Source organism: Pristiophorus japonicus, chromosome 5 (genome assembly GCF_044704955.1).
Source record: "Pristiophorus japonicus isolate sPriJap1 chromosome 5, sPriJap1.hap1, whole genome shotgun sequence".
NCBI lineage: Eukaryota > Metazoa > Chordata > Chondrichthyes > Pristiophoridae > Pristiophorus > Pristiophorus japonicus.
The window spans coordinates 277,316,100-277,334,855 of record NC_091981.1 but is presented as its reverse complement, the minus strand read 5'-3'; the positions used below and the strand labels follow the sequence as shown (position 1 = coordinate 277,334,855).

The 18,756-nt window shown below is 45.7% G+C and overlaps 1 protein-coding gene across 3 annotated transcripts in view; it reads right to left on the bottom strand.

Moving 5' to 3' along the window:
- LOC139264713 (5'-AMP-activated protein kinase subunit gamma-2-like) overlaps positions 1-18,756 on the bottom strand; it is a 574,817-nt gene that overhangs the window by 263,228 nt on the left and 292,833 nt on the right. Inside the window, exon 1 of one of the 3 annotated variants that reach the window (XM_070881659.1) lies at positions 2,660-3,074. The exons of the other annotated variants lie outside the window; for them this stretch is intronic. Within the exon in view, the coding sequence (XP_070737760.1) occupies positions 2,660-2,753 (94 nt within the window). The 5' untranslated portion in view covers positions 2,754-3,074. Of the gene's footprint in view, positions 1-2,659; positions 3,075-18,756 lie in introns of those variants that run through there. 3 annotated transcript variants of the gene reach the window in all.

Below are 18,756 nucleotides of genomic sequence, written 5' to 3'. Positions count from 1 at the left end.
AGGCACGCAACAACAACTTGTATTTATATAGCGCCTTTAACGTAGTGAAACGTTCCAAGGCATTTCACAGGAGCGTTATTCAGCAAAATTTGACACCGAGCCACAAGAAGAAATATTAAGGCAGATTAACAAAAACTAGGGTGAAACAGGTAGGTTTTAAGGAGCGACTTTAAGGAGGAAAGAGGTAGAGAGGCGGAGAGGTTTAGGGAGTGAATGCCAGAGCTTGGGACCCAGGCAGCTGAAGGCACGGCCGCCGATGGTAGAGTGATGAAAATCAAGGATATGCAAAAGGGTAGAATTGCAGAAGCTATATTTAAGAAGTGCAGAATGTGCTGACGTTGAAGGTCTCTGAATTAACAAGTTTACACTTGACACCTCAGGCTGTGGACTAACTGTGTGCTGATTCCTCATGTTTACGTCACTACTAGCAGCAACATGAAAATGTGAGTTTACAAATTGTGACGTTGGGACACAGGAGCTGGTTTTAGTATGATGAATGTAGGAATGAATGTTTCTGTACGTTAACCCTAAATGATCCTGCGTGCAGTATTTCAAAGAAGAACAGGGGAATATTTATCCCTCAAACACCATCACTAAAACAGACAATCTGGTGATTATCACATTGCTGTTTGTGGGAGCTTGTTGTGCGCATAATTAGCATTACGTTTCCTACATTACAACTGTGACTGCACATGAATTGAGCTGTAAAATGCACGGTCTTTGAGGATTTTACACAATCCACGCTCTCTTAGACTGTTGAGCTCAGCTGCTGTAATTTTCTGCTGTAGTTTAACTTGCCCCCAAAGAACTGGAGCACAGTGATCATCTTTTTAACAGGAAATTCAAGATTAGCGTCAAGAGTATTCAGGAACACATACTCTGGTCTCTTCCCCAATCCCTGCAATTTTGTACAACAGACAACAGATAGGTAATTTGCTTCCAGCTCACCGCGCCCCACCAGCCCACCCTCAAATGTGTCCGCTGTGGCTCAGTGGGTAGCACACTTGCCTCTGAGTCAGAAGGTTGTGGGTTCAAGGCCCACTCCAGGGACTTGAGCACGTAAATCTAGGCTGACACTCCAGTGCAGCGCTACGGGAGCGCTGCACTGTCAGAGGTGCCATCTTTCGGATGAGACGTTAAACTGAGGCCCCGTCTGCTCTCTCAGGTGGACTTAAAAGATCCCACGGCATTATTTCGAAGAAGAGCAGGGGAGTTATCCCCGGTGTCTTGGCCAATATCTATACCTCAATCAACATAACAAAAACAGTTTATCTGGTCATCATCACATTGCTGATTGTGGGAGCTTGCTGTGCGCAAATTGGCTGTCGCGTTGCCCACATTACAATAGTGACTACACTCCAAAAGTACTTCATTGGTTGTAAAGCGTTTTGAGGCGTCTGATGGTCGTGAAAGGTGCTATAAATCCAAGGGATCGAAATTCTTTTTGCTTCAACACCACCCAATGCCGCCAGGGAGGAGCGGCTAACAGGCGGCTAAGTCCTTACCGTCGGCGGCGACTGGGTTCCTGGGCTGACTGGGCAGTGGCGAGATGTACCACTGCGCGCTGTGCCACCGCCCACGTGGTGACATCATCCAGCGTGCAACGCCTCCTGGCTGCCGCAGCTCCGAAATGAGGCCTTAGCGGCAGGCGTCCGTACAGCCTGGAAAAGGTGGTGGGACATAGGCAGTCCCGGGGCGGGAGTGTCCAGGGTTCAAGGTAAGTGGTTTATGTTTATTTTTTACATTTAGGTATTAATGGGATCAGTAGTGTGGGTGAGGGAAAGTGTCAGAAGTTTTTTTTTCCCCATTTTGTTTTAAAACTTGCATGCCGGCAACCCACCAGGAAATTCAGTCGGCCTCCTGAGATGCCGCTCCGTTGGCGCCCAAGGACGAGTGTGCAATGCCACTTTTAGCACTGCTCTCTCATCTTTGTGCAGAAAAACTGAATTTTGCAGTTTGAGGCGACACCTGCCGCCTGGTGTTAAAATCAGCACTCAGTCGGTGACACTGCCTCGGAAACAGCAGGACCGAATTTCAACCCCCAAGTCTTCCTTTCTTTATTTTCAAAGTGATCCTTGAACTGACCTCTGGTAAGCACTCGAGAACAGCATAGGTCGACCCCCCTCTGATTTTACTGGCCTTCCGCTGAGGGAGTGACTCACCTGGTGAGTGGCAGCCAATTCATCGAGTTGATGGCAGGGTGGGGAGGAGTGAGCATTATTGCAAAGAAGCCACCTTGCATTAGGCACTCTCAATGTGATGCACCCAACTGCTACCCACTGCCTACTTACTTGTAACTAAAATAGTTACAAAAATTTAAAGCGCAAAGCTGTCACACACACAATTTCAAATGAAAAGAAAGAAAGGCTTGCATCTTTCTCAACCTCAGGACGTCCCAAGACAAATTACAACCAATGAGGTATTTTTTGACGTGTAATCACCGTTGTCGGAAACGCGGCAGGCAATTTGTACACAAACAGCAGTGTAATAAATGAGCAGATCATCTGCAAAATAAATCTAATTATTATATATATGGTGCGGGGAAGGAGGCTACGCTTCATAACCCAGTAAATCGGTGGAATTAGAGACGCAAAACGTACTAATCAATCTTGAAATAATACAGTCTCCCAGGTACAGCCCATAACCATCACCTCCTTACCTAAAAGGCCATGAGGCTCTGACTGGCGTCTCTCAGATTTTCCCTCCTGGTCCTTTCGTTTTTTACTCCCTCTGAGGCTGCCAAAACGCTTCATGAGCAGCAGCGGGCACTGTAGCAGTGGCAGTCAATCATGCCAGGTGTCGGGTGAATAAGAAACTGGGGTGGGCGAGAACGGCTCGGTGCTGGGGCAGGAAGATAGATCTTTGCAGCTGGTCCTCAGGGTACACGCACACGCACAAAATAAAATCAGCAGAGCTTTCTTTCTTTCCCCGGCTAAAAAAAATAAAGTGTATGCCTTTAAGCAAGCAATGTCCAAAACAGCGATATTCTATTCGATAGCTCCAGGCTCCTTTGCCTCACTCGAGTACAGTAACTGTAGAAATGCAGCTCCGAGAGTCCCGCAGCTAATTGTCAAGTGCAGCTGTGCACGATGTGGCTTTAAAATAGCCTGGATGGTTAGACTGTAAAAGGAAACCACCCTGTGTCGATAATTCCTGGCAATGATTGGTCAGAGCCGTCTTCTCCTTATGCCATGACATCACATCTATTTTGATTATAGCTCCAGGCCGTAGGAAGCAAATGCCTTTCATTGGTCTGGTAGTAAATGGATCAGAGAGAAGCCTCGCATACTGTGAAAACCCATTGCCTGCGCAGTAAAGCAAAACGCACAAGTCACTGGCCACCGACTTAGCCCTTATTAAACATGGAAGTATGTAATAGATAGAAAAAAAAGACTTCACGACCACCGGACATCCCAAAGTGCTTTACAGCCAATTAAGTACTTTGAGTGTCGTCACTGTTATAATGTGGGAAACACCGCAGCCAATTTGCGCACAGCAAGCTCCCACAAACAGCAGATAATCTGTTTTTTTGTTATGTTGATTGAGGGATAAATATTGACCAGGACACCGGGGATAACTCCCGTTTTTCGAAATAGTGCCATGGGATCTCTTACGTCCACTTGAGAGAGCAGATAGGGCATCGGTTTAGTGTCTCATCCGAAAGACGGCACCTCCGACAGTGCAGCACTCCCTTAGCACTGCACTGGAGTGTCAGCCTAGATTTATGTGCTCAAGTCCCCTGGAGTGGGACTTGAACCCACAACCTTCTGACCCAGAGGCGAGGGTGCTGCCCACTGAGCCACAGCTGACACTTTAATAGTACTGAACAAGTTATGAGCAAGACGGACAATTTTTCCAGAAAATTGGAAGGGATTGCAGGATGCACGGCCGCAGAACACTGCTTAAAAATTAAAACACTGGAGTCCCACGTAATAAACATTAAATTTGATGTATTCAGCCATTGTGAACCAGTGGCCCTGATCGGAGCAGGAAAAGCTCATGTGTTTTGCTCCCAAAGGAATTACTGCTTTAAGTATTTCTAGGATATGTATAAAGGTTGTGTGTCCGAAATCTGGAGTTCTGGAATTCATAATGTTCCAGAATCCAGGCCAATCCGTGGCGGGGTCGTCTGGAATTTGGAAAATGGTCTGAAATCCAGAACTGCCACCCCCGTCACTCAGCCGCTGGACACCCCCCCACCCCCCCACCCCCCCCTTACCTCGGCCCAAGCGTTTCCAGATTCAGGATTTCGGAAAGACATTCTGAAATCCGGAAATACCCGAAATACGGAACGGCCTCTGTCCTGAGGCTTCCAGATTTCGGATGCTCTACCTGTACAATAAATATGATTTATTGGGGTCAAGCTTCATCTTTAAAATAAAACCCTGTTGCAGCAACAACTTGCAATTTATACAGTGCTTTTAATATGGTCAAATGTCCCAAGGCGCTTCATAACAGTATAATCGGTCAAATATTGACACCGAGCCACATAAAGAGATATTAGGACAGGTGACCAAATGCTTGGTCAAAGAGGTAGCTTTTGAGAACATAAGAAATCGGAGCAGGAGTAGGCCATTCGGCCCCTCAAGCCTCCTCCTCCATTCAAAAAGGTCATGGCTGATTGTCAAACTCAACTCCACCTTCCAGCACTATCCCCATATCCCTTTGTATCCAAACATCTATTGATCTGTCTTGAATATACTCAACGGCTGAGCTTCCACTGCCCTCTGGGATAGAGAATTCCAAAGATTCACAACCATTTGAGTGAAGAGTTTTTGCCTCATCTCAGTCCTAAATGGCTAACCCCTTATCCTGAGACTATGCCCCCTAGTTCGAGACTCTCCAGCCAGGAGAAACATCCTCCCTGCATCTATCTTGTCAAGTCCCTTAAGATTATTTCAATATCATCTCTCATTCTTCTAAACTCTAGGGAATGTCAGCCAAGTCTCCTCAATCTCTCATAACATAAGAAATAGGAACAGGAGTAGGCCATTTGGCGCCTCGAGCCTGCTGCACCATTCAATACGAGCATGGCTGATCGGATCATGGACTCAGCTCCACTTCCCAGCCCGCTTCCAATAACCCTTTACCGCCTTATCGCTCAAAAGTCTGTTTATCTCCGTCTTAAATATATTCAATGACCCAGCCTCCACAGCTCTCTGAGGCAGCGAATTCCACAGATTTACAACCGTCAGACAAGAAATTCCTCCTCATCTCAGTTTTAAATGGACGGCCCTTTACTATGTCCCTAGTTCTAGTTTCCCCTATGAATGGAAATATCCTCTCTGCATCCACCTTGTTGAGCCCCCTCATGACTTTATATGTTTCGATAAGACCACCTCTCGTAGGACAATTCCCCATTTTAGGAGTTTGTCTTAATCAGCGTCTAAAAGGAGAGAGAGGCAGAGAGGCTTAGGGAGTTCCAGTGCTTAGAGCTAACGGCAGCTGGAGGCACGGCCATCAATGGTGGAGCCGACTCCTGCTCCTATTTCTTATGTTCTTTGAAGTGCAGTCACTTGTCGTGACGTAGGAAACATGCTGCTCGACTTCTAGTCTAAATTACGCATCCAGTTAAGACAAAACTTGAGAAAAAAAATACCTGCCCCGAGATTAAAAACATTCTAGGATCGACACCATTTGCACAAATGAAGAAAGGAAGCGATTTTTAATTTGCAGCACAAGATTTAGACAGACTCCCATGGTCCAAAATGAAAAGAAGTGCCAGATGTTTCAGACTCTCTGTAATTTCTCGTGTGTATATTAATGCAACATTATTTCAGCAGGGTTTTATCTTGTAAGTAACAATCTATTAAGAAATCATGTAATTGTCGGACAAACATCCGTGGTACCTGTCAAAATGTCAGCCAGCCATTTAAAGTATTTCTACTGACAAAAAGATATAGATACCCTACCCAGTGAAAAGGCATCAGAAATGTGTCTTAGACCTTCGACACATGATTATTCAAATGAGATAGATTGGCATAGGATGGGGGTCTACTATTTCCGCACTGGTGGTGAAGCCTCTCGTCTTTACACTGTAATAAGGGGGAATCCACCCTTCATACCCGCCTCTATCCTACTCTTAACAAGCCATCACAGAGGTATTTCCCAGAGGTGTTTTTTTCAAAGTTAGCCTAAGGTATTTTTTTTCCTTAGCCTCTTCCCAGAAGATTGAGTGGACGATCGGTGAGGGAGTAGAAGGGGTGGGGGGGGGGGGACACACATCACGATGTGCAGAAGATAAAAGTGACAGAATAGGCGGGCTCGATAAGACTAGCAGATCGTCTCCTGTCCTTAGCTTTCACTGGTCCTACACTTAACAGACCAATGGATTTGGGGGGGAGGGGGTGGGGAGGGGAGGAGGAAGGAATTTCTCCCACAGTAATGGGAGTGTCTAGTATTTCTAAACTGATTAAGGCAGCTAATCGTTACACACATTTAGGGTGGCTGGGGGAGGGTTACATACCGCAGGGTTTGAAAATGGAACACTGCAAATTACAGCATTCTATGTGACCTTCACTCAGGTCCAAGGTAACACGACAGTTCAAAGAAGTGATCCAAATTTTAAATCTTGAGGTAAAATTGCATACCAGGCTCCTTTCCCAAAGTGATTAATTCGTTTTTTTCTCTCCATCAATGCTGCTCCTGCTGTTAATGTATATTTCAAATTTAATTTATTTCAGTAGTGTTTCAGCAGCGGCTGGGGTCGCCAACTGTGATTGGACGTATGCCTGGAGGTTTCGTCACATGACCCTCCTGCCTCCAACCGCCCAGTCCCCACACAACCCCGCCATCGGTCGACCGATGCTCATCCTTGCGACGCACCCCAACCCCGCCGGCACCCCCGCCGGACAATTGGGAAGCAAAATGATCCTTCATTACCCCTCTGTGTGAATCTTGATATGTCAGTCAAACACGTTCCCCTCCCACCATCTCCAATATTTCATAGAATCATAGAAATTTACAGCACGGAAGGAGGCCATTTCGGCCATCGTGTCCGCACTGGCCAACCAAGAGCTATCCAGCCTCATCCCACTTTCCAGCCCTTGGTCCATAGCCCTGTAGGTTACGGCATTTTAAGTGCATCTCCAAGTGCTTTTTAAATATGGTGGTTTCTGCCTCTACCACCCTTCCAGGCAGTGAGTTCCAGACCCCACCACCCTTTGGGTGGAAAAATTTCCCCTCAACTCCCCTCTAAACCTCTTACCTGATATGTCTGTAATTTGCTTATGAATGACTCCACGAGGCAATGTGTTGTACTCAAACGGTAGTGACCTTGGTCCTTTATTCGTAACTCCGGAGTGAGGCACAAGCATGGTGGGAAGCCTTTTATACTGGGCCCTGCACACCTATGCAGGTAACCCTCAGGTCTCCCACCGCAGTGCCCTCTGGTGGACAGCCTCTGCCACAGGGACAGGAAACCCCAGTCTCCACCAGTTGCACCCTCTAGTGGTGCCAGCATAGTATATACACAGTGTAAACCTTATTGATAGAACATCAGATAACAAGTCTCCATCTTATGCACCTATACAGTGACTACACAGAGAGTATATCTATAGTCTGCATATACAACATTACCAATTACTTTAAATCTATGCCCTTTGGTTGTTGACCCCTCTGCCAAGGGAACCAGGTTCTTCTTATCCACTCTATCCAGACCCCTCATAATTTTATATACCTCAATCGGGACTCCCCTCAAGCTCCTCTGTTCCAAAGAAAACAAACCCAGCCTATCGAATCTTTCCTCATAGCTAAAATCCTCCAGTCCTGGCAAATATTTCTATAATTAATAAACAAAAAATGTTCAAAGAAAATAAAAACACTCCATTTTTTAAAATCCCCCTGCGATTTTCTTTTCTCGGGTCAGCAGTGTCCTAGAGATCAGTCTTTAATCCTGGACGGTTGGCAACGCGAGCTTTGCGGGCGTAGGTATTTATTCCAGCATTGACTCAGCTGTGGCACAGAAGGATTGCAAACTTTGCTGGGTGATCGCCATGGTTCAGAGCACAGGAAGCGACACTTACAGCAACATCTTCTTGTCCGGTGCCTATGTTTGTATCCCAGGGATGGGAGCAGGGAGGGGCACGGCGACAGATTATCAGCCAAGGGAAAGGGAAGCAGTTTGCAGTTCTTTAAGCCAACATTTTGAGAGGCTTCGAAGACTTTATTAATGGGTTAAAAAGCCACACTGATATTCTTTTTGAATTTTAAACATTGAAATGATCCGAAACTTGACGGTTTTGAGACCTTGTATCAAGTGTTGTGAAATTCCTTTTTACCACAACATGCTATACACAGCAGGCAAGCTGATATTAGGTTATGGGAGTGTGCACCACCAAAACTTAACTCTTTAGTGACATTGGGGTGGCGGGGGAACTTTCTAAACATCAATCAGCATTTAGAATCCCAGCTGAATTGTTTTTCCTCTCCCTAACCCAGAACTGCTGAAGTCACTAGCCCTGTCCCTCCACATCCTCACCCCTCCTTTTCTGTGTAACCTCCTCCAGCTCTAGAACCCTCCCTAGATCTCTGCGGCTCCTCCAATTCTGGCCTCTTGCACATCCCCAATTTTCATCGCTCTACCATTGGTGAACGTCCCTTTCCATATTTACGAAAGGATATACTTGCTTTGGAGGCAGTTCAGAGAAGGTTCACTAGGTTGATTCTGGGGATGAGGGGATTGACTTATGAGGAAAGGTTAAGTAGGTTGGGCCTCTACTCATTGAAATTCAGAAGAATGAGAGGTGATCTTATCGAAACGTATAAGATTATGAGAAGGCTTGACAAGGTGGATGCAGAGGGGATGCTTCCACTGATGGGGGAGACTAGAACTAGAGGGCATGATCGTAGAATAAGGGGCCGCCCATTTATAACAGAGATGAGAAATTTCTTCTCTCAGAGGGTTGTTAATCTGCGGAATTTACTGCCTCAGAGAGCTGTGGAAACTGGGTCATTGAATAAATTTAAGACAGAAAGAGACAGTTTTTTAAACGATAAGGAGATAAGGGATTATTGGGAGCGGGCGGGGAAGAGGAGCTGAGTCCATGATCAGATGAGCCATGATCTTATTGAATGGCGGAGCAGGTTCGAGGGGCCGTATGACCTACTCCTGTTCTTATTTCTTATGTTCTTTTTTTCTAGCTGCCTAGGCCCTAAACCTATCGAACACACTTTCTCTCTCTCTCCTCCTTTAGCATGCTCCTTAAAATCTATCTCTTTGACCAAGTTTTTAATCACTTGTCCCAATATCTCCTTGAAGGCTCGGTGTCAAATTTTGTTTGATACTGCTCTTGTAAAGTGCCTCGGGACGTTTTACTAAAGGTGCCAAATAAATGCAATTTGTTGTTGTTGCCCCAACTGCTCAGTCCATTGCGATGACCTGACGTGACACCTGGGATTGAAGCTGGATTATGCGGCTTCGCTGGTCTTTCCCACTGAGCCAGAGTGACCTGGATTTATTGTATGAATAGAAAGATCAGCAACTACAGCGGAAAGCAATTCTGGTTGGGTTTATCCCTGGAGGATTCATCACATGACCTCCCACCTCAAACTGCCCCGCCATTGGTCAACCTCCAGGCACACTGACTTCCCACAGCCAATTGGAAGACTCTTTGTTACCCGACTGGATTAATCTTGTTCATGAAATAGCATCGCCATCGCCACCGCCACCCCCCCGCCGCCCACTCCCCCCATCGCCAATATCTGTACAACTAATAAATGAAAGTATTCAAAGAAATTGCAAAAAACACAACTTTATTTAAATGTCCTCTGATTAGCCTTCAATTCCTGGAGACTCCAGGACAATCCTGGAGGGTTGGCAACCCTAGTTATCGTACGATATGATAGCTGCGAGCAACATAGATTTCTAGAGCAGACCGATTGTTATTACCCACCGCAAACTCCAGGCCAGTGAACAAACAGTGTTGGCCTTCATTACCCCTCTGAAACTGGCCGCAACTTCACGATTTAGCGCATGCGCACCCTAACGTGGGAATCCTGAAGTTGTGCTCGGACACTGGCTGTGCTGTGCGTCCCATCCCATTGCTGGCAATCTGTGGAATCAGCTGAATTAGTGAAACTGACAAAAACTTGGGCTTTTCCACGGTGATATCGCTGTTAAATACCCCATTAAAAGTTCAGTGTAACTATTTATACTGCACTTTTTTGACAGACATGTGTCTGTCGAGCCCCGCCCCCGTCAAGCTCCGCTCCGCCCCCTCCTTCCCAGCCCCAAATAATTCCCTCCACGTAGTACCGAGAAGCAGGACCCGAGGACCCAACTCTCTCCCCTGGCGGAATGAGGCCGAGAGGGAGGGAGAGTGAGAGACTGGGACAGCGAGGGAGAGTGAGAGACTGGGGCAGCAAGGGAGAGGGAGGGAGAGACTGGGGCAGGGAGGGAGAGGCAGGCTGGGGAACAGTGAGAGGCTGGGGGGAGAGTGAGAGAGACTAGGAGAGAGAGGGAGCGCGCAAGAGCGAGAACGAGAGGGGCTGGGGGGGGAGAGTGAAAGAGAGAGAGAAAGACTGGGAGAGAGAGAGAGAGAGAGAGGGAGAGAGAAACTGGAGGAGTGAGAGGGAGAGAGAGATTGGAAGAGTGAGAGGGAGAGAGAGATTGGAAGAGTGAGAGGGAGAGAGACACTGGAGGGAGAGAGAGAGGCGCTGGGGGGGGGGGACAGTGAGAGGCTGGGGCAAGAGTGACACAGACTGCTGGAGGGGAGGGGGAGGGGAAAATCAGAGGGGAGAGGGGGAACTTCTTTCAAACCCCTACAAGGGACACCGTTGGAGTGGATGATATCCAGAAGTCACAACACTGTCACTCTTCACTTCATACCCAATAAACCTGTTAACATTCCGTGCACAAAGCCTGCCCCAACTATGGTGTAGTTGGGGGAGGGGAGGGGGGGGGGGGAGGAGGGGAAGGATGCACTTGTGCTGGGGTAAGGCACTTTGGCTGGGGGAGGGATGCACTTGGACTGGGGTGAGGCACTTCAGCTGGGGGAGGGATGTACTTGGACTGGGATAAGGCACTTCGGCTGGGGGAGGCATGCTCTTGGACTGGGATAAGGAACTTTGGCTGGCCTTGCTGTCTTCTGGGGAGCTTTGTCCTCTGTCATTTCAGGAAGTCAAAGTGGATGGAGTTACAATTTGCAAAGTCAGTGAGACCTTGAGATGGGCGGTTCCAGTTACACATGCCAGTGAAACTTCAGGGTGTGGCTTATCCTCCAAGGGGACCAATCATAGACAAAAGGTGGAGCATGGTGGCCATTTTTGCAGTGCAAATAAGCACATTCTTAAAAGTTAGACCTTGTTTGATTAGGTGTAACTGGTGTTTTAAAAAGAAAATCTTGCATTTATATAGCGACCTTTCCAACCACCGGGTGTCTCAAAGCACTTTACAGCCAATGAAGTACTTTTGGAGCGCAGTCACTGTTGTAATGTAGGAAACGCGGCAGCCAACTTGCGCACAGCAAGTTCCCAGAAATAGCAATGTGATAATGACCAGATAATCTGTTTTTTTTGTTATGTTGATTGAGGGATAAATATTGGCCAGGACACCGGGGATAACTCCCCTGCTCTTCTTCGAAATAGTGCCATGGAATCCTTTATGTCCACTTGAGAGCGCAGATAGGGGCTTCGGTTTAACATCTCATCTGAAAGGCAGTGCAGCACTCCCTCAGTATTGCACTGGAGTGTCAGCTTAGAATTTTTTGTGCTCAAGTCCCTGGAGTGGGACTTTTAACAGCATATTGACTGCTAAACAAATGTTATGGCCCTGAAAAACAAATTTTAATTTTGTAGAGTGTCAAATTTATCCATTTTAATAAAAATTACAATTTTAAAAGAAACTTTAAAAAGTTTCTCTTTCTATTTTTTTTTAAACAGGTTTGTTAATATTTATTTCAGGTTTAAATTTTTTTAAAGTCTCTGGTTCCCGGTCTGAGGGGATTCTGCATTGTGATTGGCTGCTTAGACAGCTTGTGATGTCACAGCAGCTCGCGCTATGGAATTCCCACTGTACTGCACTGATCTCAACTGAACGTCGGAAAGGGCAAACTTCTCGCCACAGAGATCGAGAGATCTTTGGGTGCAGCTTTTTTCGGGGCCAGTGTCGAACGCCTTTGCTTCGCCGCTGACCACAAATTACGGCCCGTTATGTTGTTGCCATTTCAATCATGTTACTTGGAGAGCAGTTACTTGAGGATGAATTTAGCTAGAAGTTGCCTTATGTAAAATAAAAGCAACAGGAGGGCAAGCCTTTGCTCAAGTGCCTTTGTGAATGACAAATGCAAACACTCAGACTCTGAACAGCCAGTTTTGAATCAGCAAAGTCCGCGATGGCACAATTGTGCTTAGGGGGGCAGTTATCATTACTGCAGTACTATTTGGCTACGTAACAGTGACTGCACTGCTAAACTTTATAAAACACTGGTTAGGACCAAGCTGGGGAGTATTGCGGCCAAGGAGTATTGTGGCCAATTCTGGGCTCATAAGAACATAAGAATTAGGAACAGGAGTAGGCCATCTAGCCCCTCGAGCCTGCTCCGCCATTCAATAAGATCATGGTTGATTTGGCCGTGGACTCAGCTCCACTTACCCACCCGCTCCCCATAACCCTTAATTCCCTTATTGGTTAAAAATCTATCTATCTGTGACTTGAATACATTCAATGAGCTAGCCTCAACTGCTTCCTTGCAGAGAATTCCACAGATTCACAACCCTCTGGGAGAAGAAATTCCTTCTCAACTCGGTTTTAAATTGGCTCCCCCGTATTTTGAGGCTGTGCCCCCTAGTTCTAGTCTCTCCTACCAGTGGAAACAACCTCTCTGCCTCTATCCTGTCTATCCCTTTCATGATTTTAAATGTTTCGATAAGATCACCCCTCATCCTTCTGAACTCCAACGAGTAAAGACCCAGTCTACTCAATCTATCATCATAAGGTAACCCCCTCATCTCCGGAATCAGCCTAGTGAATCGTCTCTGTACCCCCTCCAAAGTCAGTATATCCTTCCTGAAGTAAGGTGACCAAAACTGCACGCAGTATTCCAGGTGCGGCCTCACCAATATCCTATACAGTTGCAGCAGGACCTCCCTACTTTTGTACTCGATCCCTCTCGCAATGAAGGCCAACATTCCATTCGCCTTCCTGATTACCTGCTGCACCTGCAAACTAACTTTTTGGGATTCATGCACAAGGACCCCCAGGTCCCTCTGCACCTCAGCATGTTGTAATTTCTCCCCATTCAAATAATATTCCCTTTTACTGTTTTTTTTCCCAAGGTGGATGACCTCACACTTTCCGACATTGTATTCCATCTGCCAAACCTTAGCCCATTCGCTTAACCTATCCAAATCTCTTTGCAGCCTCTTTGTGTCCTCTACACAACCCGCTTTCCCACTAATCTTTATGTCATCTGCAAATTTTGTTACACTACACTCTGTCCCCTCTTCCAGGTCATCTATGTATATTGTAAACAGTTGTGGTCCCAGCACCGATCCCTGTGGCACACCACTAACCACCGATTTCCAACCCGAAAAGGACCCATTTATCCCGACTCTCTGCTTTCTGTTAGCCAGCCAATTCTCTATCCATGCTAATACATTTCCTCTGACTCCGCGTACCTCTATCTTCTGCAGTAACCTTTTGTGTGGCACCTTATCGAATGCCTTTTGGAAATCTAAATACACCACATCCATCGGTACACCTCTATCCACAATGTTCGTTATATCCTCAAAGAATTCCAGTAAATTAGTTAAACATGATTTCCCCTTCATGAATCCATGCTGCGTCTGCTTGATTGCACTATTCCTATCCAGATGTCCCGCTATTTCTTCCTTAATGATAGTTTCAAGCATTTTCCCCACTACAGATGTTAAACTAACCGGCCTATAGTTACCTGCCTTTTGTCTGCCCCCTTTTTTAAACAGAGGCATTACATTAGCTGCTTTCCAATCCGCTGGTACCTCCCCAGGGTCCCAGAGAATTTTGGTAGATTATAACGAATGCATCTGCTATAACTTCCGCCATCTCTTTTAATACCCTGGGATGCATTTCATCAGGACCAGGGGACTTGTCTACCTTGAGTCCCATTAGCCTGTCCAGCACTACCCCTCTAGTGATAGTGATTGTCTCAAGGTCCTCCCTTCCCACATTCCTGTGACCAGCAATTTTTGGCATGGTTTTTGTGTCGTCCACTGTGAAGACCGAGGCAAAATAATTGTTTAAGGTCTCAGCCATTTCCACATTTCCCATTATTAAATTCCCCTTCTCATCTTCTAAGGGACCAACATTTACTTTCGTCACTCTTTTCCGTTTTATAGATCTGTAAAAGCTTTTACTATCTGTTTTTATGTTTTGCGCAAGTTTACCTTCGTAATCTATCTTTCCTTTCTTTATTGCTTTTTTAGTCATTCTTTGCTGTTGTTTAAAATTTTCCCAATCCTCTAGTTTCCCATTAACCTTGGCCACCTTATACGCATTGGTCTTTGATTTGATACTCTCCTTTATTTCCTTGGTTATCCACGGCTGGTTATCCCTTCTCTTACCGCCCTTCTTTTTCACTGGAATATATTTTTGTTGAGCACTATGAAAGAGCTCCTTAAAAGTCCTCCACTGTTCCTCAATTGTGCCACCGTTTAGTCTGTGTTTCCAGTCTACTTTAGCCAACTCTGCCCTCATCCCACTGTAGTCCCCTTTGTTTAAGCATAGTACACTCGTTTCTGACACAACTTCCTCACCCTCAATCTGTATTACAAATTCAATCATACTGTGATCACTCATTCCGAGAGGATCGTTTACTAGGAGATCGTTTATTTTTCCTGTCTCATTACACAGGACCAGATCTGAGATAGCTTGCTCCCTTGTAGGTTCTGTTACATACTGTTCGAAGAAACAATCCCGTATGCATTCTATGAATTGCTCCTCCAAGCTACCCCGTGCGATTTGAGTTGACCAATCGATATGTAGATTAAAATCCCCAATGACTACTGCCATTCCTTTTTCTCGTGCCTCCATTATTCCCTTGATTATTGCCCGCCCCACTGTGAAGTTATTATTTGGGGGCCTATAAACTACGCCCACCAGTGACTTTTTCCCCTTACAATCTCTAATCTCCACCCACAATGATTCAACATTTTGTTCATTAGAGCCAATATCGTCTCTCACAACTGCCCTGATATTATCCTTTATTAACAAAGCTACCTCACCTCCTTTCCCTTCTTGTCTATCTTTCCGAATCGTCAGATACCCCTGTATGTTTAATTCCCAGTCTTGGCCACCCTGCAACCATGTTTCTGTAATGGCCACCAAATCATACCCATTTGTAATGATTTGTGCCGTCAACTCATTTACTTTATTTCGAATGCTGCGTGCATTTAGGTAGAGTGTTTTAATCCTAGTTTTTAAACCATGATTTTTAGTTTTGACCCTCCTGCAGCCCCTTTATATTCAGTGGCCCTTTTTGTTTTTTGCCTTGGGTTTCTCTGCCCTCCACTTTTACTCATCTCCTTTCTGTCTTTTGCTTTTGTCTCATTTTTGTATCCCTCTGTCTCCCTGCATTGGTTCCCATCCCCCTGCCATATTAATTTAACTCCTCCCCAACAGCACTAGTAAACACTCCCCCTAGGACATTGGTTCCGGTCCTGCCCAGGTGCAGACCGTCCGGTCTGTACTGGTCCCACCTCCCCCAGAACCGGTTCCAATGCCCCAAGAATTTGAATCCTTCCCTGCTGCACCACTGCTCAAGCCACGTATTCATCTGCGCTATCCTGCGATTCCTACTCTGACTAGCACGTGGCACTGGTAGCAATCCAGAGATTACTACTTTTGAGGTCCTACTTTTTAATTTAGCTCCTAGCTCCTTAAATTCGTCTCGTAGGACCTCATCCCTTTTTTTACCTATGTCGTTGGTACCAATGTGCACCATGACAACTGGCTGTTCTCCCTCCCTTTTTTGAATGTCCTACACCCGCTCCGAGACATCCTTGACCCTTGCACCAGGGAGGCAACATACCATCCACACCCAAGGAAGGATATCAAGGCCTTCAAGAGAGCGCAGAGGAGATTGACTAGAATAGTACCAGAGATGATGGGATTATGCTCCTTACAGTAGAGAAGTTTAATCATGAAGGCTTTTGATAGAATGAATAAGGAGAAACTGTTTCCCAGTGCTCGAAGAATTGGTATCCTGAGGATACAGATTTAAGGTAATTGGCAAAAGAACCAGATGCAAGATGAGGAAAAAAAAGTTTACGCAGCACGTTATGATCTGGAATGTACTGCTTGAAACGGTGATGGAAGCAGTTTCAATAATAGCGTTCAAAAGGGAATTGGATAAACACCTGAAGGGGCTTTGGGGAACGAGCATACACCGGCCACAGATCGCCCTGGCGTGATATTTGGCTCAGCAGTGACCCGTAGGTGAGCATGAAAATAAAACGGCCACAAGGATCAGCGGAGCTGGGCAGCAGGTGAGTAGCTCTTCAAGAAAAAGGTTAGTAATTGTTTTTTTTTTACTCATTATTTAAAAAAAATCTGTTGTGGTGATTTAGTTTAAAAGGGTCTTGAGAATGTTTTGATGATTTTTTGTATGATGTATTTTGAAAAATTATTTTGAGTGTTTTTCTGCTGCTAGGCCCAACCCACAGCCTCGGGGTAAATATTTAGTGATTTTAAAAACATTTATCGCCCATTTTCCTTAGGAACCGCCCAATCGACCCTGAATTCCACTTTTTTGCCCAGAATGGGGGTATAACACCCATGTTTTTTGCTCTGCGGATTTTTTAATTTTTGGGGGCGGGGGAGACACTCCCTCATCTGCAATGCCCCTCTTAGTCTATTAGACTATCAATATACAGCGTCTGGGCTCAATTGGGCAAAGTACTGGAGGGCAATCATTGGCCACGGGACCGTTACTTAGCACAAGTTGGCACTAGACAGATATCCCTGCACGGAGCCGCATAGCATTACTCAGCCAACATTAAGACCAAATGTAGCAGCCTTCGTCCATCACAGCTGTTGCCTGCCCTTACACCTAACAACCGGAAGCCCTCAGCACTAAGCAGCTGAAGAAAGTGACCTTTAAGCGTGCTCGACAATCATAGCAATGGCAGGGTACACAGTAAATTCCCGCAGAATTGGCTGCTGGCAGATGTGCCCTTCCCCAAAGTGATGCATCTAGAATCATACAGCACAGAAGGAAACCATTCAGGCCACAGCAGGTTCAAGCAGCACAATCATTATCAGCTGACTGAGCTGGTCTGTACCTCATGACACTGCCACACCCGCCATATCGCCCCCACCCCCCACCAATATCATTCCATCTTTGTCGACTAGTGCAATGTTGTCGCCTTGGCAGGCAGCAAGAATTCTTGGCATGTGCAATGCGCAACGTGTGATTTGAACCCACACAAGGGATGATTACAGTGTACCGTGTGGCTGAAGACGGGTGTTGCTGCTGTAAATTAGTGGAAGGAAATCCAATGTTGTGAACTTCATAGATTGAAAGGTCTGTCAGGATCAGGTGACATTTGTTCAATCTCCATTGCGCTGTGTGCTTATCTACAATTCCTACTAGGTTTCAGGTAATAGCAATATATTAAATATAGTAAATGTCAGAAATATGTACATCTCCAACACTGCTCTAAGAACCACTCCAAAAATTACAATGGGTAAACTAAAAATTCTTATCCTCGTTATCAAATCCCTCCATGGCCTCGCCTTTCAGATGCCAGGAACTTATGAAATCATGGATATAACAGTACAGAAAGATGTTATACGGCTATACTAAATCTGTATCGAACCTTGGTTAGATCACATTGAGTACTGCGTACAATTCTGGTCGCCATATTATTGGTAAAACATAATTGATCTGAATTTAATGAGCGTCAGGCATGGCTCAGTGGACAGCACTCTCACCACCCAGTCAGAGGGTTGTGGATTCCAGTCCTACTCCAGAGACTTGAGCACATAATCTCAGCTGACACTCCAGTGCCAGTACTGAAGGAGTGCTGCACTGCCAGAGGTGCCGCGTTTTAGATGAGGCGTTAAACCTCTCGGGTGGATGGAAAATATCCCACGGCATCATTCAATGAAGAGCAGGGCAATAATTATCCCTCATCCAACATCACAAACAGATTATCTGGTGATTATCACATCGCTGTTTGTGGGATCTTGCTGTGCGCAAATTAGCTGTCACGTTTCCCACATTACAACAGTGACTACACTTCAAAAGTACTTCATTGACTGCGAAGCGCTTTGGGACGTCTGGTGGCTGTGAAAGGCACTACAGGTACATAAATGCAAGTCCTTCTTTCTTTATTAACTTTTGGTTTTTTTTCTCCTCTTGAATCTATGCCCGTGGTTCTAAAATTCGATATACAGCAGAAACACTCATCATCGAATTCCGTAATAATCTTAAAAAGGTAGATGGCAGATAAGAATAAGGTGATTATGTTCCTTCTCTCTGTGGAAGCTATTCCTTGGAGCAATATATACTCTACACTGTAGAATCTCCTTATCTGCCAACTTCTGAAAGCCTCAATTCTTTCTGATGGAGTCTCTGATTCTAGACAAAGGAAATGCAATGGATCGTCACACGTGGAAACCCATCTCAATGTTCGAGTGTCTACAAATCACGATACTTAGAAATCTACCTTCGCCTACTGGGTTTTTGTTTGCCAGATGCAGAGTGCAGACCCTCCCCACGGAGACACATCCCACTTACCCAAGTCATGAGAACTTGGGCTCTGGTTGGCACAGCC